Raw genomic sequence first — 22,963 nt, forward strand, 5'->3', positions numbered from 1 at the left:
GAAATGCTTATACAGCATTATTAATTGTATTTAGTTACACGGCAATCTGTATTTCTCCTTCAAAATTCAAGCACGTGGCTACCCTCCCATCCTCTCAAAAAAGAGTGAACAAATTTTACGTCAAAATCAAAAATAAAAATGGTAGCTACCTTCCAACGACTGTTGTTGCTGGTGGTAGCTAGCTTCTAACAAGTAAAAATGGTAAAGCCACGTCCCGAAGCTATTAAAACTAAAAGACCATACATACAATTGAAACCGGATTTATATTTTATGGGAAGGTTTTGGTGCGACTGATCGATGGCACCTCGGCTCTTGTTGTTAACAAACCAATTACCTCTAGTCTTGTTCTCAAACCTTCTCTTCTCTCTCCATCTCTTCATTCAACCATGGCAATGCAGAGCCACCATGCACATGACCAGACCCACTACTCTTACCGGCTTGAGCGTCCAAGGCTTCGTCTACCCTCCGTTCGTGAAACCACCTGGTTCTTCCAACACTCTCTTCCTTGGAGGGGCAGGTAGTTTAATATATTAATTTGCTCTGATAAAGAAACAAACTCTTATTCTCTCACTAAGTAGTACTCTGACTTCATCTTCATCTTGTCCCTCCTCCACTCGCATATCCCACTTTGTTGTTAAGTTATAACTAACCTTAATTAGTTATGTAGGTGTGAGGGGAATGATCATAAACGGCACATTTGTGAAGTTCACCGTCACCGGCATCTACTTGGGAAAAGAAGCCGTTCCCTTTCTCTCCGTCAAGTGGAAAGGGAAACCAGCCAACAAGTTACTAAGCTCAGTCAAGTTTTTCCAGGATATCGCTACTGGTATGTATCGGGTCCGGGTTCGAGGGGTGGCTACCTTTAGTTGGTGTAATTGTTTCGATCGGTTCCCATTTTTTGATGGAAAATAAATCCATCTCACGACAGGGCCATTTGACAAGTTCACAAGGGTGGTTCTGATTGTGACGCTGAGCGGCCAAGAATTCGTTAGGAAGGTGGCGGAGAACTGCGTCAATATAATGAAGGCCAATGGAAAATATGGTCCAAAAGAGGAGGCTGCAGTACACAAGTTCAAGGAGGCCTTTAAGGGACGAAATTGTCCTTCGGGATCATCCATTCTCATAACACACACCGCCTCAGGATCTGCAACGGTATCTGCTTTGATTTGATTTATTTTATTGAGCTTAATTGATAGAGATTGTTTTTTCCTTTTTGATATAAATTGAAAGCTTGTGTTAAATTTGTCATTTGTGGGTGTGGAGGTGGCGTTCTCGAATGGGAGCTTCATACCAGTGAAGGGAGCGGCAGTGATCAAGAACAAGGCCCTCGGGGAAGCCTACCTGTTATCCGTAATCGGCCGACAAGGGGTGTCGCCTGCCACGAAGCGATCCTTGGCTCGGCGGCTATCGAACATGTTGAGAAGCTAATTAGGATGCTCCATTGATGCCACTGCCATCGTATTATTGTTATTATTATTATTGAAATAAAAAATCGAAGGATGGAAATTGAAAAGATTCAGATTACTATACCTATGTATTCGTATTCCATTTCTTTCTTCCTCTTCCTTATCTGTGTATTTGCGAGTATGTTATAAGTTTACCTTCAGAACCACTGTGATTAGTCATAGCTCTTTTCAAACTTGGAATTGGTGAGTGCTGACCATCCGATTGAGACCATTAGTTGGTAAAATTAAGAAAAAAAATTGTTTTGATTTGAATGGATTTTTTGTTTTTTTTTTTAATTTCCAATTATTTTGGTTTTTTATTTTTTACTCTAAAGAGCTTCACAATAATGGGGTCATTCATCCCAAACCTAGGTGCAAGCAGAATTTAATCTCAAGCCTCTGATAACCAGAAGAGACCTTACCAACAAGTCGGCACCAAGATAAGAGCTTATGCTTATCTTCGCACTTTAAATCAAGGAGGCAAGCGTTCAGCTTCAGTGCACTCCGGACTCCACTGACGGAGACGAAGTCACATCTGCTCCTAATGCGCCCCCAAAACGTTTCACAGCACATTCCAAACATGTATTGTGAATATCTGACAAGAACGGGAATGTTCTCAATACACGTTGAAATGTGCATGTAAATCGTGATGTGAACTCCGGACACGTTCAACTTCATCACTTACGAAGTTTCAACATAGGCTGGAATCCTATAGTTATGGGTTTCACATGGTCTACCGTCCACCAATTAAACGGGTGCTGTAATTTTTGGGACTGAATATCTAAAACCTAACTACCAGGTGGGATAAAAGATCCCTGAGAGAGAACTCATGAAGCATGAATACGAGCATTATAATATATTATAGAACAAAATGTGGAAAGAGGAAAGTTTCAAAAGTTGAAAATTGAACGGACAATGAAGAAAAAACCTAACATAGTAATAATAAATCCTTTACCTTTGATAGGTTAATCCATTAACGTATGAATATTGGACTCTTCATACATTAAGGCTGCGTTTGAAAATGATGCAAATGGAGTGTAAATATCAATTCAGGGTAAATTTGCACTCTAATTCACTTTGGTATGTGTTTGACAACATTACATTTATGCATTGACAAATGATAGACCAATGCATATTTACATTGATAATAAGATGTAAAAGTACATCAATAAAAAGAAATAAATTTGCATCAAAATAAGCTTTTGAAAAAAAAAAGCATATGATTTATTAGAATTCATGTTTGCATCCATTACAGCTAAAAGTCTGTTTGATAAGAAGGTAAATTTATTAGTACAAAACTAACCCAATTTTACAATTTATATGAACCATTTTACACTCTACATATTTGCATTTACACTTATTTGCATTGTTTCCGGATGCAGCCTAAATAGTTATTTGTTTTACTTTTTGACCAATCACAACCCCATGAATTTTGATGAAAGCCCAACTGATACCACTTTTATGGTACGTTATAAGTTTTTCCGGTATCATAGTTGAACCGCTAACATATAGATACAAGTCTGTCTCACCAATAAAAGATGGTTTGTATGCAAAGCAAGACTTGAACTAAGAATTATCAGTCGAATAAAGATGCATGATCGAATATCAATTTCAGCATTACCAAAAAAAAAAAAAAGATCCACTTGCACACAGTTTAATCATATAACCTACAACAAGTTGCATCAAACCAAAATATAAAAGACCCACTGTAAAGGGAGATCAGGGGCAAGGGAGCATTTAAAACAAAGGATTGGGGCCGACAATACAATACCCACATTTCTTGGCTAATTCAATGAGGGCTAACTCATTGAATTAGCATTTAGACCTAAAATTATAAGTAAATTGAAACATGCTGTTAATCGATGGTGCATCTTAAGGGGAGCCCTTCCAGAGCATCCATAAATGCATATTCCTTTTTTTTTTTTTCTTGCTGGTGCTTCTTAAATTTAATCGCCAACCCCATTTGTCACCCAAATTATTTTAGCCATGAAAGTAAACCAACATTGAAGGCTTTGAATCTATGCAGGGTGCACATTGAGGATGGGAAGTAAGACAACTACACAGGCAAATTACAGCCCGAATAACAGGAAAGATGCAACAATTGGCTACAACTGCCAAATGAAACAATAACTGAGTTAATTTACATGGGAATATGAGCCCCATGGGCTGAAACTTTACATAAAAAAATGCTTTCTTAACGTTGAGGTGGTGCCGGTCTCTTCTCCACCATGTCATAATGTAGAACAAAGTTATCCTGCACCAAATCGTATTCATAGGAAAGATTAAAAGGTAAACAAAGCAAGTAAACTTGCTAATAAACCAGTGTGTGTGAGAGAGGCAGAGAGGAGAGAACCTTGCGTACTGTTTCCCACATGTTCGGATCAAAGCAAAGGTACGATCCCCTCTCATATGTGCCTGTCTTGACCAGTGGCTCCATGTTCGCAACCCTTATGAACCACAAACGATGTTCTCTGTGATAGAACCATCCTCTATTATGCCTGTTAACCAATGGGTGGCACACCCATAAATTTCATCAGCGCAACCAAACATAAATCCTGCTCATCCTGTCTGTTAAATCCATGAAAATTGTTTCTTAAAGAAAGGTAGGTGTAGGTCCAATTCTTCACAATCAAGAGCAGATAAAAAGGGTCAACTATAATAGCGGAAAGATATGATATCGGAAAACCTTATAACCAATCAATCACCAAAAAAAAACCTTGTAACCATTCAACTGGAATCATAAAAATGGTAACCAATCAGGTGATATTCACAAAAAATCACAGGGAGATTTTGATTGGTCAAAGCTCTTCCAGTATCACAGATTTACCCAAGAGAAGAGCATGAATATATCCCCAAAAGATTTACCAACAGAGACAAAAAACAATATATGAAAAGAGGCACTGAGGCAAGGATAGCGCCTAGTATTAAGCCAATAAGAGAGAAGATATGGTTATTGATTTGGAGCCCCTTGTAAAGTATTAGTCAAATACATGTGGCAAAAGAATACCATTAACTGCCACACCACCCACAATCTTCAGCACATGAAAATGAATTTAAACTTTTCCTTTGTTTACAAAATATTCTTGCATAATTAAACTCTATATTAACTCATTTAGTAGATTGCATCAATACCCTAAATTCAAAACATATCTTCTTTTATTGACCAGTCAGGGCCTAGGCACCAACTAGTCATCGCTTTACCACATTGATAACACCGACTCCAATGCAAAAATTATGCATGGACCCTGGATTAAGTTTATTAACATGAACCATCTTTCCCTCCCTTTCTATGGTTCTTGGAAGTTAACCTCTTAAATGCAGCATTGTCCAAATAACAAGTGACTAGATGCTCCTAGATCTACAATTTAGCAGAACTGATGAGTAGATTAGATGAGCAAAAAAACAGTCATCATAAACTCAAGAATCTTATTGGATGTGTAACTTGGGTTCTAATTCATGTTACCATCAATTCATTTTCTTGAAAAAAAAAATCAGTTGTTTGAATTATATGATTTACTATCAAATTGATTGGGACTTGGTTCTGTACCATGTATTTTTAATTATTAAACAGCTTCTGTTTAAACCCCTTGTTGCATGGTGCCAATGTGCCATGTTGCTTGGGTTTAAGTTTGCATGATGTATTATTGTTTACACCAAGTTTGATCAGAAATAAAAGATAAGTGATTTCCTCTAGGTTTGACTAGAAGTAATTTCAATCAAGGAGTTGCTAAAAGTTACATCTTTTAGCTGGTATCTTCCATGGTATTCTAGATAGTAGATACCTCTCTTATTATGGTTAGGTTGCAGAAGTGAGTTAGACAATGGCCTTAAAATCACAAGACAGGGCATAACAACCCTGTAACACCATGTATTTGCACAGAACTCTCCCTGTTTCCAATGGTCCTGTGATTTGAGGCCCTCCATGGTGCTCACTCCTTTCATGCTAGCACTGTTCTGTGAAGAAAAAGGGAATAGAATAGAAAAGAAAAATAATCAATCAAGAAAAGTCTTGATGAGGGGCGTACAGCTCATTAGCAGCATACAACTGGGCCTCGTCTTTCGGCATGCTGCGAATAGAAGCAAGAGATCCTGTATCATTTTACAGCTCTAGAAATTATTTGGAAACAACCAAAACACAAGATCCAAGAAAGTGAAGCACCTATAGAAGATATAGAACAATGTCTCCAACTGGAACTTTGAAAAGTAGCCTTGCTGCATCAATCAAACAGAGGTTGGGGTGAGAATGTAAGTGGCTAGCAGGAGCTTAGAGTAAACTCGAGTTCAGATTCAAACAACTCACATGTAGCACAGGAAGGTCTTTGACAAAGTAACATTCTGGTAAACTGTACTCTGGTTCTCCCTTTACAGGCTCATCAGACCATGGGGAGCCAAATGTTTTGTGCAGGTTATCTGTTGAGTTTAAACTTAGTCCAAGAGTTGTCAGATCAATACCAAGAGCAAGGGATGTCAGATCAGGATCACTCATCCTTATTACACTTAACAAGCCAAGCAAGCCAAATCGATCAGGGATGGCCTGGGCAGCTTGCATGGCCTTCATGCCCTGATCCCTATATGGCTGAGCCACAGCAGACATCTGTTGCAAGCGAAATTGGGATTGGTTTTGGTGCTGGTGGTACTGCTGAATAAGCTGGTCATAAGATCCTATACCAGAGACTGAATTTGGAGAATTTAGAGGTCTCAATCCAATGCTGGGTGGTCCACCGGTCTGTACCTGGATGAACAAAGGGAAACAAGAATCAGGAGGTTGGTCAATTTGAGATTCTTGGTAGTCTAAGATTAAACACAGTTACATGACCCCAAAACGCACACAAAAGCACCCCTGGAATCCCGGAGCCACACCTGTGAGTGATAAGTTGCATGAGAAGATGGGAACAAATCAGACCCATGTAAATGGAGCAGATCCTGATTGTTTCCCGGGGCAAAAGAGACCCCATTGTTACTAACTGATGTTGCATGTTGCTGTTGTTGTGGACGATGAGATGAATATGTTCCCCCTAGAGTGAATCCAGCAGACCTCCCCATCTGTACATAGAAGAGAAGTCAAGATCAAAAACAAGAGGCCTAGGTACTACTGTAAAAGAAATCAGGAAATCAATCTTCCATTAAGTGTTAAGACAGAAACTCACTGAAAAGTGCTGCGATTGCATCACAGACATAGCATTGTCATGAAGTTGTTCTTTTTGGTGCAAATCCATGGTATAGTCTGCACTACCACCTGCACATCAAGTAGTGTGATCAAAGCCAGAAGACTAAAACTGAGCCATGCAATCATTTGCAGTGCCAGTGGGGGTGAAATCATGTTTTCATGAGATATCTCCCCCCCCCCAAACCACCACCACCACCAGAGAGAGAGGGGGGTGGGGGTTGTAACGTGCATTGAACTTGTAGAAATCCTTTTTTCTTCCCCCTTCTATCCTTCTTTATCAGTTTTTCTATCCTTTATCTTCATGCACTATAATATTTATCAGGCAACATCAAATAACCATGCCAGTCAGGTTTAAAAAGCCATCACATAATAAACATGTCAAAGTGTAACATTCCATTTACTTCTCACGACCTAAAATCTCATCTATTGAAGGATGAGAATTTGCAGCAACAATTTAATTCAAATTAGAACAAACCAATCAGGTGATTAAGCATGGGGCTTCTGAGGTGATTGAGAGAAAAGTAACTATGAATTCATTCCAAGGGGAGGGGTATGTATATGAAGAATGTACAGAGTCTACAGACAAGGAGGCAAAAAAAAAAAAAACAAAAAGAAGCCACCCTGAATTAAATCAGCAGAGAATTGGCTCTATACAAAAAAAGCCCTATCTACCCCAGATTTAGAGATTTAGATAAAGCATCAGCCTTCAAAGTTTAAAACCCTAGAAATTCATCTGAAAGAGAAAGACAAAGAGGCCGCAATATCCCAAATCTCATGTAGAAAGTGAGCAAATCTCCAAGGGCTGAAACATTATTAGAGTCCCAGCTAATTTGGAGTCTCCTTCCACAATAAGAAAACTGATGGCTAGGGACTTGGCAATCCTGAGGCCACAGAAGAGAGCCCTAACCTCTGGTTCAGAAGCATCTGCAGTCCCAATTGGTCCACTAAAAGAACAGAACACACTCCCATCAGCCTTCGGAACTAGACCACCAATACCAGCTGGACCCCTGTGATTAGAAACAGCTCTGCCACTTCCATCAAACACCAAGATAAAAAAAGCTTCCTGTCTTGGAACTGGCATAGGAAAGGATGGGGAGTATAAAGTGAGGACTACAGCACTTCAACAAGATTTCTGTCAAAATCGCTTAAGTGTTAGCCCTTAAACTGATTACAAACCAGCAGCCAAGAAAATAGCAGAGATATTACTCTGCCTCTAAGTCCTTCCAAAGTTGAAGACTTGATATCAAAGATTCTTCTATTCCATTCCTCCCAGATACACCACATTACTGCATAGATAAGCATTTTCCAGAAAATAATGCCTCTTCAACCAACTTGCATGAGGCCATTGAAGAATAAAATCAATAACAGAATTCGGAGGACCCAGTGGAAGCTACATCCGTGGATGAGGTCCAAGAGAGATTGCCAAAGCTGACAAGCCACCTTACAGTTTATCATCAGAAGAGAAGTACTTTAGACATCCTTAAGAAAAGGTCATACTGGACCCTATCATAACACATGCTTTTTTATCAATAACAGAAACAGATTTATTCAATATTAAGAAAATAGTACAAGTGTAGAGAAAGAAAGGGGAAGGGATAAACTCTCTTAACCCCTCCCCAAATAAAAATTACAACACAGCCCAGAATAAACTATTTCTCCTCACCCCTTATTTAGCAAGTGTATTGGCAAAGGCATTTGAATCTCTTCTGACCCAATTACAATTCATGTCTATCCCTTGTAACAGATTCATGGCTTTCCTCTTCTCATAAATATAGAACCACCATCCAGCCTCCTCTTCTTTCTAGAGCCAGCTTATTACCAGCTTTGAATCACCTTTAATTAACAGCTTCCTAATATTCATCTCCTTTGCCTTTTGAAGCCCTTCCATAACTGCCATAATTTCAGCCCTTAAAGAGTCCCCAACTCCTATTGGGCCTGAGAAAAATGCAATGACAATTCCCTCTTCATTCTTGAGCACTCATCCAACGCCAGATGGGCCCCAGGTTGCCTTCACCTCTAGGGGATGGGGACCATAAAGGTCTGATCACCATGGCACCACCCTAAAGGGGGAAGAACTAACAATCTCTCTCCAGTTTCTCAGCATCTCAGCCCCAGAAACATCTTTGAATAGCTCTGACGATTTCACCCAGTGAACCATCTTGATGAAAATAGCTTCAGTAACAGCTTCTTTGCTTCATTCTTTACCAAGAAATATTCGCTGGTTCCTTTCTTCCCGAATCATCCAACACATCGCTGCCCTTGTGCACCTCCAAAGCAATCTTCCCCTCTTCTTTGGCCAACTTACGAAAGCATGAGAGAACAAGCTTTGTACATTAGGCGGAGAGTTTCACCTGCACCAAAACAAAGAAAAAGACCATTCCCAAATTGTAGAAGAATAAGGGCATGATATTAGTAAGTTATAGTAATTCTCACCATTAACTTTGCAGAGAGGGCACCAGTGGGGGGAGAGGCTTCAATTAGGAATTTTTCCTTGCAGCTCACAAGTAAGTATAATTCTTTCCAGATAGATTTCCTAACACAAACCACCCATGAATACTAGCCGAAGTTCTAGAGTCCCAACCATTTGCCACAAGCCAATGGATACTATCACCTTTGCCCAGAACTTATCTCTTTCCAATGCAATCTTCACAACCATTTTCCCAACAAAGCCATGTTCCTCTCTTGGATATTCCAAAGGCCTAATCCTCCATGTTTCTTGCTTCTACTCACCATATGATGATCCTTCTCCTCCCCTGGCTCCCATAAGAAATCCCTTATCAGTTTCTCTAAACTTCTGCTTACCCCAACTGGAATCTTAATTCTGACTAGTAGACAGGTAGTTTGGTCAGAGTAAATCTGATCAGGGTGATTCTTCCTCCTAAAGACAAATAACTACTCTTCCACAAGGCCAACCTCTTTATGAACTGTTCTACCAAAGGCCTTTGGGACACAAAACAACCCAAAATACCTACACTCTCAATGATTTCCCTTTCCTCCAAATTCACCCCCACCATCACCACACGTGCTTTCTTTGCAAGGCAAGTTGTGAAATCATGTGTCACCTGCTTATCTCTTGTCCTTTCATAAAGGGTATTCAGGAAGCACTTTTAGGTTTTAGATGGTCACACCCATTAGACTTGGATACCTTTCTTTGACCAACTTTTTCTATCCATATAAGAAAAGAGGGAAAAAAAGTTGGAGACGTAATTGAGCAGCCATTCTATGGATAATGTGGGAAGAAAGGAATGCCAGAATTTTCTTGGACAACCTCAGAGAGGCAGTTATAGGAATGATCAAAACAGAGTTATCCACAAGGTTGTCAATGGGTCAGGCAGGTCCAACAGACCTGAATCAATATGTCTCCCAATTATAATTGGGTTGGGATGGGTTTTGATTGTTCCAAACCAATGAAGATCTTAACCAACTATATCTATAACCATGTATATGCATATTGTATATTACAAAGATACCCCCAGTCTAATACATATTTTTATATATTTTTCTCATGGTATACTTGTAATATTATGTGATGAGTGGTCAAACCTAGCTTATTTATTACAGGAGGATTGTCCGCCTCAAGCTTGATGATGATGATGATGATGATGCTTGTCATATTATCACATTATGATGTTCAAATGTCTCAATTTAACAAATATGTAGGTTTATTGTCAAGTTACAGGTTAAAAAGCATAGCTATCAATTATGACCCAATAGTCCTGATTGCAGACCCTAACGGTCTGCTTTGGAACAGATACTGCACATTTACTTAGTGGGTCATGACTGGGTATATACACTAACCCTGACTCAACCCAACCACTGCCTCCATCATCATCATCCAAAGCCAAGTCCCAAATATATGGGGTCAGCCACATGAATACTGTTCAGCCTGCCCCTAGTTCTTCTAGCCCTTCGACTTGTAACAGTTCACTTCTTACTGGTGCTGTAGATGGTCTTCTCTACATGTGCCCAAACCAACTTAGTCTGCTTTAACTCATTTTACCACCTATTGGAGCAACTCCTAGGTTTCTACAAATAAGTTTTGCATTCATGGTATAAACAGATACTGTACCATATATAAATGCTGTATATCTTTGCGTTCTTTTAACATCAATAAATTTTGAAGTTACTGATCCAAAAGAGAAAAATAAGGATTGAAGTGGGAAAAAGCTCAAAAGAAAGTGTTCTATTGTTTTTTATAAAAAGTATGTTAAAAACAACTATTGTTAGTGGCTAGCCTCAGTTAGTCCCCTCATTTTATGCCTTATCCAATCATAGGGAGGAGCCCATTTCTTCTTTTGTGGCCCCTTCTAACTCTAGTAATGGTGTTGTTTGGGACTTGGGGTTCTGAAGGGGTCTTCGGGAGTCTGAAATTACAAGTGTTATTGGCTTGCTTCAAAACCTTGAAGGGGTATGCTTGGATGATTCAAGAAGGGATAGGAGGATATGGACTTTGTCCCCTTCTGGTTCCTTCTCTTGTGCCTCTGTTTTTTCTTCCCTTATTCAGCCAAGAGATAGTCAAGGTTTGTCCTTTCCAGCAAGGTTTTAAAAACTGACCCGGAAACGGAACCGTTCTGGCCACCGGTTTCTGGGTCAGCGGTTCGACCGTCCAGGTCAAACGGTTCAGACGGTTTGAGTAATTTAACAATGATATGTCATCTTACCCATTAGATTGGAATATTAGGGTAAGATGCATATAAATATAAAGAGAAAATAGAGATGGAATGATAGGTATTTGAGAAGTTGTCAGCTGAAAGAGTTTAGAAGAAGAAGAAGAAGAAGAAGAAGAAGAAGAAGAAGAAGGAAGAGGAGGGCTTGAAGGCTGCAGCGGCGACGGCGGCGGTGACTTACAGCGGCGATGGCGGCAATAGCGGCGGTGATGGTGAAAAACGGGAGTAGATCTGAGATTTCTCTGTTCAGATCTCATTCTCTCTCTCTCTCTCATAGATCTGTCATCTAGAGTCTAAAGACTCTAAACTTCTTCCCAGATCTCTAAATGTGAGATCTCTCTCACTGTCTCACACATCTCTCAGTAGATCTCAGATCTGAGATGTTCTTCCCTTTTCATTTTGTTGTTACAAGTTAATAAACCGCAAACCGTTCTCCGGATTGAATTGTTCAATGGTCAAACCGTCCAGGTCAATGGTTCGTTGACTAATTCAATGGTTTTTTACCAGAGACCGTGTTTGGGGTAAAACGGAACTGGTCGCCTGAACGGTTTCCGGTCCAAACGGTCCGACCATTCGGGTCAACGACGGTTCGAAAACATTGCTTTCCAATGAAAGAGGTTTGGAGCAAACCTATTCTTCCGCATAGGGTGGGTGGTTTTTGCTGGCAAGTTTATTTAGAGAGAATTAATGCTTGTGAATTAATGCAAAGGAAAAGACCTAATTGGTGTCTTTCCCCTCATTGGTGTTCTCTCTGTAAGGTTAATGGTGAGAATTGCTTTCACTTACTAATCTCTTGACCTCTTTCTTTCAATTTGGGAATGGTTCTTTTCTTTGTTTGGGTGCAGGTGGAACCCTCCATCAAACGTACAAAGTCCGTTCGCCTCTACTTTCTTCAGTTGGCCAAAGAAGAGGGGCAGAATATTATGGAAATGCACAAGAGCGGCAGTTTGTTGGACAATTTGGGAAGAAAGGAATCACAAAATCTTTCTTGATAAAGAAAGAAGCAGAGACACTATTATTGAAGCCATTTTCACTAGAGTTGTCCATTGGGTGAAGACAATGGATCTCTTCAAGAATATTGTTGTGGATGATTTATTGAGAAAATGGAGGGAGGTGGCTGGTCCTTCTCCTCTTAGGGAGGTTACTAGGCCTATTCTCCCCCCCCCCCCATCTAGAGGCTCCATCAAGCTTAACTTTGATGGTAACAGTGAAGGTAATCCGAGTCCATCTGGAATCAGAGGAGCCTTCAGAGATGAGGGAGGAAAAATAATTACGATTTATTCTGGACTGATTGGAATTGGTGAGTCTTTGAGAGCAGAGATTATGTTTGTGGTGGAAGGTGTTTAAAGGGCTAGGGAGATGAATGTTAGTAAGCTTGTCATTGTAGGTGGCTCAATTGAGTGGCTCCAAGGAGAAGAGGAGGGATAGTGGCCCTGTATCTTTGAAAAAAAGAAAAGTATTGCGATTGCTTCAGAGGATGGAGGTGAACTTCAAATGGGTGAGAAGGGATGCCAATATACTTGCTGACACTCTTGCTAAACAAGGGGGTGGTAAGGGATAGTTTGTTTTGGGCTATTTTGTAGAAGCTTCTTTCTTTGGGGAGGGCTAAGAGAGTTTGTCTCTCCCCTTGTTGTTTTTGTAACTTTTTCCCCTTCCTAATTAATGAAATTGGTTCTGTTATTGATAAAAAAAAAGCCTCAGCAAGTCCCCCAACTGATTTTCTCTTGCATATTATCACCTCGGGGGACCAAACCCCAATACAAAAGATTTCTGTTTCCCCCTTGTTTTAGTAGTCCATCAGCTATGTTGTTTGGGATTCATTGTTGAATTGTTGTTTGATGAGAAGGTTCATATGTTTGTCTCAGATGGGTCATCTTGTTCAACAAATATCTTTAGTTTTTATATCCATATCCCATCTAACCTGATCTGGGTTCCAAAATATTGCAACAGAATTCTATCCATTACCAGATAAATAAAATAAAAAAGTCACTAACAAACTACAGATACATATCAATATAAATAATATGAATAAACACCAAATCAATCATGAAAAGAAAAATAAGTTAATCATAAACCACTGACTGCCCATTATATGAGCCACTGTGAAAGTCAATTCCTTGCATAAAGTACAGCATTCATAATATGATAATTACTTAAGAAAAATGTATTGGATCATATCTAGGTCCCAAGAACAGATGATCACCTTTAAATCCAGGTAAAGCCGGAAAATCTTCATTTTGGATGCTAAATTCTTGGCTTTGTTGGACGATAGGACTAACACCAATGTTTTGCTTTCGGAGTGAACCTGCAAATCTGTGGGTCAAATGATGTCCCAGCAGCAACATTAAGCACTTGGGAAAAAAATATCTAAATAGGATCAGGTTAGCTCTTCAATTACCCAATTGCCCTTGTGGCCCTCCAGCAGAATTTGGCCGTCCAGTCAACTGAGGGAAATCATTTATATCAAAAGGAGAATTTTCATTAGAGTTTACATCATTTAACATTCCCATTGAACTTAAACTATTCCCTCCTTGAACTTGGCTTTGAGACAATGGACCTCCAGCACCAGGATAAGAATTACCTAGCATAGAAATCACCTGCGGTGATGCTGAACACGGTACATGTTATTTTTTTTTTTTGATAGAGAACAAAGACTTTTATTAATAGATATTAATAAAGAAAGATACAAAAGGAGGGGTAAAAACTCTTAACTCCCAAGAAAAACACATTACATGTTATTTAAGTGGCAAACAAAAACAACACTTAGATGATGCCAAATACAGTATGCTTTATTTGGTCTAGCAGATGAACAAGGGCCAGTCTTGTTGACAGAGGCAATACATCTTCAATTCTGACCACATATAGATTTTTAGCCTAATTACGCATACATAGTATACGTATATCTGTAGACAAAAATACAAACTAAGCTTGAATACAAGGATCGCAAAGAACCAGGGTAATAATTTAATTAAAGGTGACAAACTAACTAAAAGAAAAGTCCAAAACTAAAATAGTAAGAAAGGCTAATTAAAATGCAGAAACTTGAACTGTAAAGACTGCATAAAACAAGCATCTACAGAAGTAGTATTTTAATCCCCCAAAAAATAACTGCATAGGAGAGAGATTAATCTTTTTTGATAGCTTCTGATACTGCACTGATTTCACATGACACAACAAACCTGAGCTATGAATAAAGAGGTTAACCAATAATTTGATGAGTTGCCCTATGCACTCTATGCACATGATAGTGTGATATGAATCAAACCAATATGTTCCAATGATGGCATCAACAAGGAAAGCCATTTCTCCATGTTCTAATATAGGGGAAGAGTAGGGCCCTGGTTCCGCTAGGATCACTATCATGGAGTAGTCTTCCTCTTTATTTTAAAGTCTTGTAGTTGGTGGAGGTTCTAAGTCAGCAGCCAGATTTTCTGTCAGGTGATATCTTATCACCTTCCTTGAGTATTCTTCTTTTTAGTTTAATGAAATTTTATTTTACTTTTCAAAAAAAACAAGTTCTAATACGGTTTAGGCAGATGATTAGGCAATAAAATCTAGTCAGTGGTCGCTTTGTATTTTATACATCTCTTTCCCTAGGTTTGTTAAAGAAAGTAAAGAAATGAAAGTGCAGTTTCTGGCATCAGACAGCATAAAACAAACTAAAATCATCAGAATGTCTGCAACCAAATGATGCTGAATAAGCAGGATATAGCATGCCTGGGATCAATGAAATGGAATGCCAACATAATGTCCAAGGAAAACAATGTGGTTTAAGAAGCAGAAAATGATAGGAATAGAAACAAAAACTAGACAACTTAACAAGCACACCTTGCATCAATGTGGGAAAGACAAAGGTGAGAAGTGGGAATAGCCACTTGATATGATGGAGTTTTTTATGGGAAAACATGCAGGTTGGTGGTTTACCATTTGGCAAGAGCAGACAGGTTTTCTACCAAGATAAGCAATAGAAACTTTAACACATTTACCAGTTTGCTACCATCTTCAAATTAACATGATAGACCTGGATAAAAAGAGAGAGGCGCACAAAGAAAGACCACTGAAACATTTTATAAGGCAAATTGAAATGACCATCTTGGAGCAGCCTAATCATACTCTTCATATGTTGGATAATGCATTTGTGAAATTGAACTTATTCTTCCAATTTATGGAATTTTGTTGTAGAAAATCACATAATTAGAGCTACCTGTGAGGTCTTTGTCAAGTAACCAAAACTCCTAACAGCACTGCAGAATAAGGCATTGAGGTTCTCCACCCCCACTCCTTGATATAATTTTTTTTTTAGTCGGAACCAGAAATGTTATTAATTTATGGAAAAAAAAAGATAAGATACATGTGCCAAGTAGGGGTGATCATGAAAAAATGAAAAACTGAACCAATGAGACCGAACCGAAAATTCTGGTTGACCAAACCAATCAGTTCGGTATTTCAAAAAACCAAAGGTACCAGTTCGGTTTCAGTTAACCAATATAAAAAACCAGCAGTAAATCGAATCGATCGGTATACATATATATATAATATATTATTTGTAATATAATATTTTATATTTATTATATATAATATTATGGACAATCAAAAAACCAAAAAACCTATGAACCGAACCGATGATTAACCAAACCGATCAACCGGTTAACTGATTGGCTTCAGTTCGATTTCGGTTACCGGTACTACTGGTTTGGTTTAGAAAAAAGGCCCACAGTTCAGTTAACCAAACTGTGAGTGCCCCTAGTGCCAAGCACCACTTTGGTTTAGCAACTAACCAATGCTATTTAAAAATTATCAAAGTGCATTGATTAGTTCACCAAAAATTGTGCTTATAAGATCTGCTCCTACTAGTGTAGCATGAAAAGTTGCCTGCTTTTTTTGTCATATTGCATAAATTACAAACAACTGCAAGCAATTAGCTAAAAAATCCCAAATATTGATTGTTATAACTGCCACCCAGTATTCCCGGACACATAAATAATAAAAACATATTAATATAACCTCCATCTAAATTTTTCTTTTGATAGATAATATAACCTCCATCTAAATTTTTCTTTTGATAGATAATATAACCTCCATCTAAATGGTTTGAAACTCTAGTAATTGCCTATGCATAGAGAAAAAAATAAAGAACCTGCACAAGGGAACAGTATTGAACATATTTTATTATAGTGATAACTAAAGTTACTGGATGCAAATTCCATCAACTAGATTTAAACAAGAAAACAAGAGAAGGGCAAAGGCTCCAGTTAAATAATAAGTGTTCTAACATCTCATGATGTTAAAGCAAGTACCTGGTTGAAGTACGCCACTCATTAATCTGTTGGGCCCTTGCACACCCAGACTTCCAGACCCACTATTAGCAGTTAAGTTTAGGCGTGAAGCAAGACCAGGCACAGACAAACCCCCACCAGAACTTATGCTCCTTCCGATGTTGCCCCCACCAACAATGTTTCCCATTGAGCTTGTAATCCGAGGACCCGCATTTCCCAAAATTGGAGATACTCCCAACCCTGGAACAGCACTCCGGTTACCAATTGCAGAAGATGTTGGGGGAATCCCAGGAATAGAAGCACCAACGCCATTCATGCTACTACTAAATACAGGGCTTCCAACAACACTTATACCTCCTCTATTTGTGACTCCTGAATGCCCATGAGATATCTGAAATATCAAAAGGATAACAAAACCAAAGTAAAGAACAATTCATAACATTACAACCAATATCAGTAGATTAAATGTTAAGCAGCATTGAAAAAAATCAATCAAAACACCTGAGAAAGAGCAACAGGAAGATTGTTTGATGCAAATCTTCCACTAGAAAGGCTTCCTGTGGGTTGCTGGACACCACTTGCAGGAACACCATTCATTGTTGAATTCCTTGATGTAAGTGATCCTGGCATGTTGGGAACATTGAAACTCCCATGAATGCTATGCAGCCCTTGTATGGTACCTACATGTATTGACAAAACACTTTTGCAATTATTCACCGCACAGTAAACCAGTGATAATTAAAAGGTTGAAACTTGAAACTTGAAAGACTAATCAAAATCCTCCCACCAGTGTGATGATAAACAGGAGATGCTGCAGCAGACTGAGCAGAAAAAGATGTTGCAAAAGATCGGCCTGTAGAGTCAGGAATATTTGAAGTGGACCCGTTGAGAGATTGCTGCAATCAGAAGTTTCACACATTTTACATGAATAGCTAAAAGATGCACTGTGAGGATATATAAGACTCTGGCAACAGGGAGCAGGGAAGACATAAAGAAGTTTTTTCTGTTATTACAGGAACAGAGTTTTCAAAGCAAGCATTTTAGATATTGATAAAAAAAAATCAAGCATCTTAGATACCAAAAGAGACACAAGCAATGAATGGCATAATTTGGAGACAGGCTAAGCTGCTAATGTGTCCAGCCATTTTGAAGAAAGCTAGAAGAGAATTGAGAAAATGAACATGTTATCATGCTTGTCAACCCAAGATTTTACCATTACACCAAGTAATGGTCCCTTGATAAATGATAACAAAGCAAAGAAGGATCAATCCTAACTGGGATTGGGAGCAAAGTTATTGAGGTGGCAATGCAAAATTGACTGACAGGGTACCACTTTATCACCTACAAACTTAGACAGGTTGCCTACCTAACTCCCAGTAGGCAGTGGCTTTTTGACAGATGGGGCTTATAATATATTAGGTATGAACATATGTTAGCATGTCCCATGTTTTTAATTTCTTCTTATTATTTTGTATTAAAAAAATACCAAAAGCAAGCTAAAAACCAAAAAATATTGCATCTAAGACGCATAATATAAATAGTTTTGTAAGAAAAATATCACTTTTAACTATATGTTTCCATATTCCATATACAATATAATCAATTATTCATCAAGGTATAAACACATAGCTAAAATCATGAATCCATGCAAATAAGCAAAGCAATAGCACATTAAATCTAAGCAACGGATTAATGCAGCAAGAATCCCAACAAACAAGTAATAAACAGCATACTGATAATATAAATAGTCTAATTTGCCCTTTTCCTCTCATATGGAAGTGTTAACATGTATACAAAAGAAAAGGTGATATAAAGGCACTACATAGGAGAAGAAAAAAGTAATCTAGGTGTTACTTAGGGGGTGTTCTGTAGTGTGGATGAGAAATTGGTGGGTGTGGACTAGTCCACACCACACCCTGTGGCAGGGACCAATCCACACCACACCGCACTCCACAGCTGTTCTGAACTGTGGATAGACTATGTGGATTGGACCTCCACACCACACTTTTTGATTCCATGTATCTCATATACATTTTATTAATGATCTACATAGTCGATCATAAATGTCTACTTTTTGCATATTATATGATAAATATATTGAAAAAAGGCATTGATAAATTCATATTAATCAACAAATATTAATTTTAATAAAATGGTAGTAAAATAATAAAAAATAATTTAAATATTTAAAAATATTATTTTGTTGATAAAACTTCAAAATAATAATATTTAAATAAATTAAAAAAAAAGAGTGAAAAGGAGCACCATCAGGCTTGTGCTAGAATTAACATTAAAATTATTTTTTTTTGAAAGAAGTTATCTGATTTCATTAAAGGAAAAAGGGGTACACAAGAAGGTGTACAAATACAAAACAGGGGCCAGACCCCTGAGAATTACACAGGAGGAAAATTATCACAGTACAAGGTCTCCAAAATGACTCCTAATTTTGCTAGATCATCTGCAATGGCATTTAGCTCCCTTGGGATCCAATATAGAGAAACGTTCGTATGAGCCAATAGGTCCCTTGCCTCTGTTAAGAAGTGACTAAGTCTCCAAGGTCCAGTCTCTTGTTGTCCTAATCATCTTATAGTATTTGCTAAGTCACCTTTGATGGAGAAGTTCTGAATACCCAGTTTGCTGACTAAGCGAATCCCTGTGAGAGCTGCCAACACTTCTGCCTTTGTGGAGTCAACTATCCCAATCGGTCCACTGTATACCCAGCAAGTGAGACCATTTTCATCTCTTAGGATTCCCCCTATGCCGGCTGCTCCAGGGTTACTAAAAGCACTACCATCAAAGCTTAGAGTCCAAATTCCTTCCCTTCTTAAAGAGGGAACTCTGGGGGGGGGGCGGAGATGGGATAGAGGGGGAGGAGACCAGAAAGTTGTACACATTTCTGTTAAGGTCGTTAACATTGTTTCCTGTGAACTCCTCTAAGCTGGAAGCCCACAAATTGCACTGATAGGAGATGTGGTTGATCAGCTCACATTTGTTTCCTTTGATTTTATTTTATTTTCAAACAGTCGGTTGTTCCTTTCCTCTCAAATTCCCCAGAGTACCACATGAAGCACTATCAGCCAGTAAGTCTCACCTCTCTTACTCAGGCCGCTTCCTTGCCACTGAGAATCAGATCCTGAAGGTGCTTAGGAGCCACCCAACTATAGCCAACTAGCTGTAGGAAGAAGTTCCAGATGTTGCTGGCAACCTGGTAGTGTATGAAGAGGTGGTCAGTTGTCTCACCCTCACGGAGGCAGAGGATACAGGCGTGAGGGGAGATAAAAAGCCTTCCAAGGTTTTTCTTCTGCAACAGCTCACTGTACTCTATGCAGACAAGCCTCCCAAACAAAGAAACTCACTCTGGAGGGACAAACTTGCACCAGATTGTGATGCAAATAGCTCACAAGTGTTATTTTTCTTCTGCAATAGCTCACAAGTGTTTACTCTATGCAGATGTACTGTATTTTGAGACTCACAAAAATATACCCCTCCCATTTGGAGGTTGTGAAGCCTTGATTAATGCCTTTTAAAATGCTGCTTCAGAACAGAGCACTCTGAGCATGTTGGAATTTGGAAATGCCAAATAATTCATGTGATGCTTGCTTTAAGACAGTGATATTACATCTTACAAACAAAAGAATATCCAATTTTGCTCAGCTGCACAAAAAAACATAAAACTACACTCTGTTGCATGCTGCACCTGTTCATCTAATAACAAGGATTCAAATAACCTCAAAAATCACATTACGCACTGGAAAGACAATATTAGGATAACAACCGGACACATCTTTTTTTCCTTGTTGAAAAAGGGATCAAACTTCAATTTTTCATAAGATATAAGTCCTCTCACAAATACACTTGCTAACCAAAAAAAATCATAAATAATATTAAATTATGAAGCTTGGCATGCATGAACCAATTTTCCATTATTCATCCAAAACAAAGGAATTCCTTAATGACCTTACCACAAGATGTATACTATACTTGTATCATAAAATGTGTACAGGATACTGTAAAGATGGGAAAATACATTAATTAACCCAGACATTGCAGAAAAATCAAAAGGAATTGCAGTAAATCATCCCTCGCCAAGCACAAGCCCTTCTTCGCCCTTGTTGTTGCCACTAAAGGTTTTCAGCTGGGAAAATCTTTTTCTCTGCCAATGACAGAATGTAAATCAAGATTAATCAAAAGCCCTAAACTTGGGGCAGAAGTTTCCAATGGAACACATATTAATAAAAAAATATTTAATAAAAGAAAATGTAGTTCCATTTACACACCCAATGGCCCCATTGTATTTGTATGTCCAATTACACTAGAAGAACAGTATATACAAAAAAGAACTTAATAGAAATTCAGAATAAGAGGTAATATTTTGTGTACTGGCCTCTGAAAATTCATGATCAAAAGCCTCATTGAGCATTTCTTAATTAGGCATTTCAACTTTAATTCTTTCGTTCTTATCCTATGCCTGAATTTGGTATCAAATCGTCACTAGTTTTTTACATGAACTGAGCATTCACGATTCATATACCCACCTATTTCACTTCCTTATATGGCAATATGAGATTTCTTTCACTAATGAGTATGAATCCCCTCTGGAACCATTAAGGCTTGGCTAAACCTAATATACTAGGGCCCTGGGCCTCTATCCAAGTTGTCTTCCTGCTAAGTTGTAGATACAGCTATAATGTGAAAGATCAACATGTTCCTTGAGCAGCAAAATCTGTTGAGGCAAACAGGTGACTAATTGCAAGTAATTTCCCCATTTTGCTACCACAAATTGTATAAAAGTTCAATGGAACACCCGTAAGTCATGTATATGGCCATATGCAGATAGTATGAAACATGGTATCCGTTTGATAAAAAGGGGAAACAGAAACTTTCCCTTCACTCTGACATCTTTACTGGTGACAACAACTATAATTCTCCAAGGAGTAGACTAAGAAAATAGAGAGGAGTATAAACTAGTTGGAATGACAACACTCTACGGTGTAAAATAGCAAGTATCGGGGGAAGACTGTCTGTGCAAAAGGAGCACATGAGAGGACTGTCCTGCCTGCTACCCAAACTCTTCTAAAATTCTTGTATAAGGATAGACTTGGTTTTGTTAACTCTGGACAATCAAATTACATTTATACTACAGAAGTAGATAGTTTAAGCTCAACACATAGAGAAGAAACAATGCTAAGCGGTATGGCGATAAACTTACATAAAAGTTTTATCTATCGGCTACCAAACTACATTCATTGTTCCTCCCCCACCGCCCCCCAACTCCCGGAAAATAATAATAACAATAACAATAATATCTAAAAAAGAACATATATACCGTTTATAGTAAGCATGAACAAGAACAACCTTCTTGAACCAAAAAAGAAGAATGGAAAATCTCTAAATACAGTGCGATAATTTCCATGAAATCTCGGGGTAGGGAGGGGGCCTCAAATCTATGAAATCTCGCAAAAACCCCAATTACGAGTCGATGGATATTGGTACAGAGATAAACTGATGACAGTAAAATCGGGATGAACAGCACTAAAATGCGGTGAGATGATGAGATGATAGAGATCGGTACCTAAGTTGCAGCAGGCAACTGAGGGATCTTAGTTTCAGAGTGAAAGAAAAGGTTGGCTCGGTTTCTGCCCCAAAACGTGAGAAGACGGAGAAAAGGAGCGCCACAAAGAAATTAGAGAGCTTTATCGAGGGAGGGTTTTCAGTTTTCACGGACAAGTTCAACCTTGACGGTCCACCGATGGCCGCACTTCAGGGTCAAAAATGTATTCTCGCATCAACGGGTTGCTGCAAGCTGCTCTTCGTGCTTCATGGACTATGTGGACTATGAATGTGATCAAATGGGTCGGATATAAAACAATAATGGATCGAATCGAATTTATAACCCAAACCCGCGTTTTAAATTATAAAAAATCCTTACGCCTTCCATACAATTTGTACAATATGTACAATACAAATACATACAAAATAATATAAATATAAGATTTTGTGCTTTATATATTTGTATTTATACTCCTTTCATGAAAGTGAATGATTGCTGGTGATTATCTTATTAATGAAGTGAATGATTCCAATACTAAATATGTAAAAATTTATCCTTATGCATTAAATTTGATTTCCAACATTTAATCTTACTAAATTGATAATTAATAATCACGATATAAACAATAACATTTCTAATCAATTAGATTGTCACTATAAAGGAGTGGAGAAATTCAGGTCCCACGACCTAGAGTGAGAAAAAGCTATCCTCCCAATCAAGACCTTTGCTTGCCAAGCCTGGTTCCCTTCTTTGAGAGTATGCAAGTAGGATACCCTTGTTGGGAGATTGCTGGCGATTTAAAGGCAGTCTTCTAAAGCGAACAACACGTCCACAGAACATTCCAACACCCTTGTAGA

The 22,963-nt window shown here is 38.4% G+C and overlaps 2 protein-coding genes and 1 non-coding gene across 4 annotated transcripts; 2 read left to right on the plus strand and 1 right to left on the minus strand.

The window, feature by feature from the left end:
• Positions 1–231: 231 nt before the first annotated feature.
• Positions 232–1,627, plus strand: LOC104594676 (chalcone--flavanone isomerase-like). Its single transcript, XM_010255080.2, has 4 exons — positions 232–517; positions 668–826; positions 929–1,152; positions 1,264–1,627. The coding sequence occupies exons 1-4, from the start codon at positions 298–300 to the stop codon at positions 1,426–1,428; spliced, it is 768 nt and encodes a 255-aa protein (XP_010253382.1). The 5' UTR covers positions 232–297; the 3' UTR covers positions 1,429–1,627.
• A 1,780-nt stretch (positions 1,628–3,407) lies between these two features.
• LOC104594677 (putative NOT transcription complex subunit VIP2) lies at positions 3,408–22,356 on the minus strand. Of its 2 annotated transcripts, none has more exons than XM_010255082.3 (14): positions 22,128–22,356; positions 20,583–20,708; positions 17,343–17,451; positions 17,057–17,235; positions 16,577–16,946; positions 13,678–13,887; positions 13,483–13,584; positions 6,593–6,681; positions 6,306–6,488; positions 5,746–6,177; positions 5,605–5,657; positions 5,471–5,512; positions 3,799–3,943; positions 3,408–3,699 (listed from the first exon to the last, which is right to left on the minus strand). In XM_010255082.3, exons 2-14 carry the CDS (start codon positions 20,598–20,600, stop codon positions 3,640–3,642), a joined length of 1,992 nt encoding a protein of 663 aa, XP_010253384.1. In that variant the 5' UTR covers positions 20,601–20,708; positions 22,128–22,356; the 3' UTR covers positions 3,408–3,639. The 2 variants fall into 2 exon arrangements, with proteins under 2 accessions (XP_010253384.1, XP_019052829.1); XM_019197284.2 differs by lacking the exon at positions 22,128–22,356 and adding an exon at positions 21,882–21,999.
• On the plus strand, positions 17,343–17,423 carry LOC148801888 (small nucleolar RNA snoR35). The gene has a single exon (XR_016083322.1). It is a non-coding gene; the product is annotated as a small nucleolar RNA snoR35 (small nucleolar RNA).
• Positions 22,357–22,963: the final 607 nt, after the last annotated feature.

Source organism: Nelumbo nucifera, chromosome 2, assembly GCF_055504915.1.
Source record: "Nelumbo nucifera cultivar China Antique chromosome 2, China Antique-T2T, whole genome shotgun sequence".
NCBI lineage: Eukaryota > Viridiplantae > Streptophyta > Magnoliopsida > Proteales > Nelumbonaceae > Nelumbo > Nelumbo nucifera.

Coding starts and splice junctions, on each gene's coding strand:
- LOC104594676 (XM_010255080.2), top strand. CDS start 298: ATGGCACCTCGGCTCTTGTTGTTAACAAACCAATTACCTCTAGTCTTG. Junction 518..667: donor TCTCTTCCTTGGAGGGGCAG/GTAGTTTAATAT, acceptor TTAGTTATGTAG/GTGTGAGGGGAATGATCATA. Junction 827..928: donor TTTCCAGGATATCGCTACTG/GTATGTATCGGG, acceptor ATCTCACGACAG/GGCCATTTGACAAGTTCACA.
- LOC104594677 (XM_010255082.3), bottom strand. Junction 17,236..17,342: donor TCCTGTTTATCATCACACTG/GTGGGAGGATTT, acceptor CAATACATGTAG/GTACCATACAAGGGCTGCAT. Junction 16,947..17,056: donor TTCCTGTTGCTCTTTCTCAG/GTGTTTTGATTG, acceptor TTGATATTTCAG/ATATCTCATGGGCATTCAGG.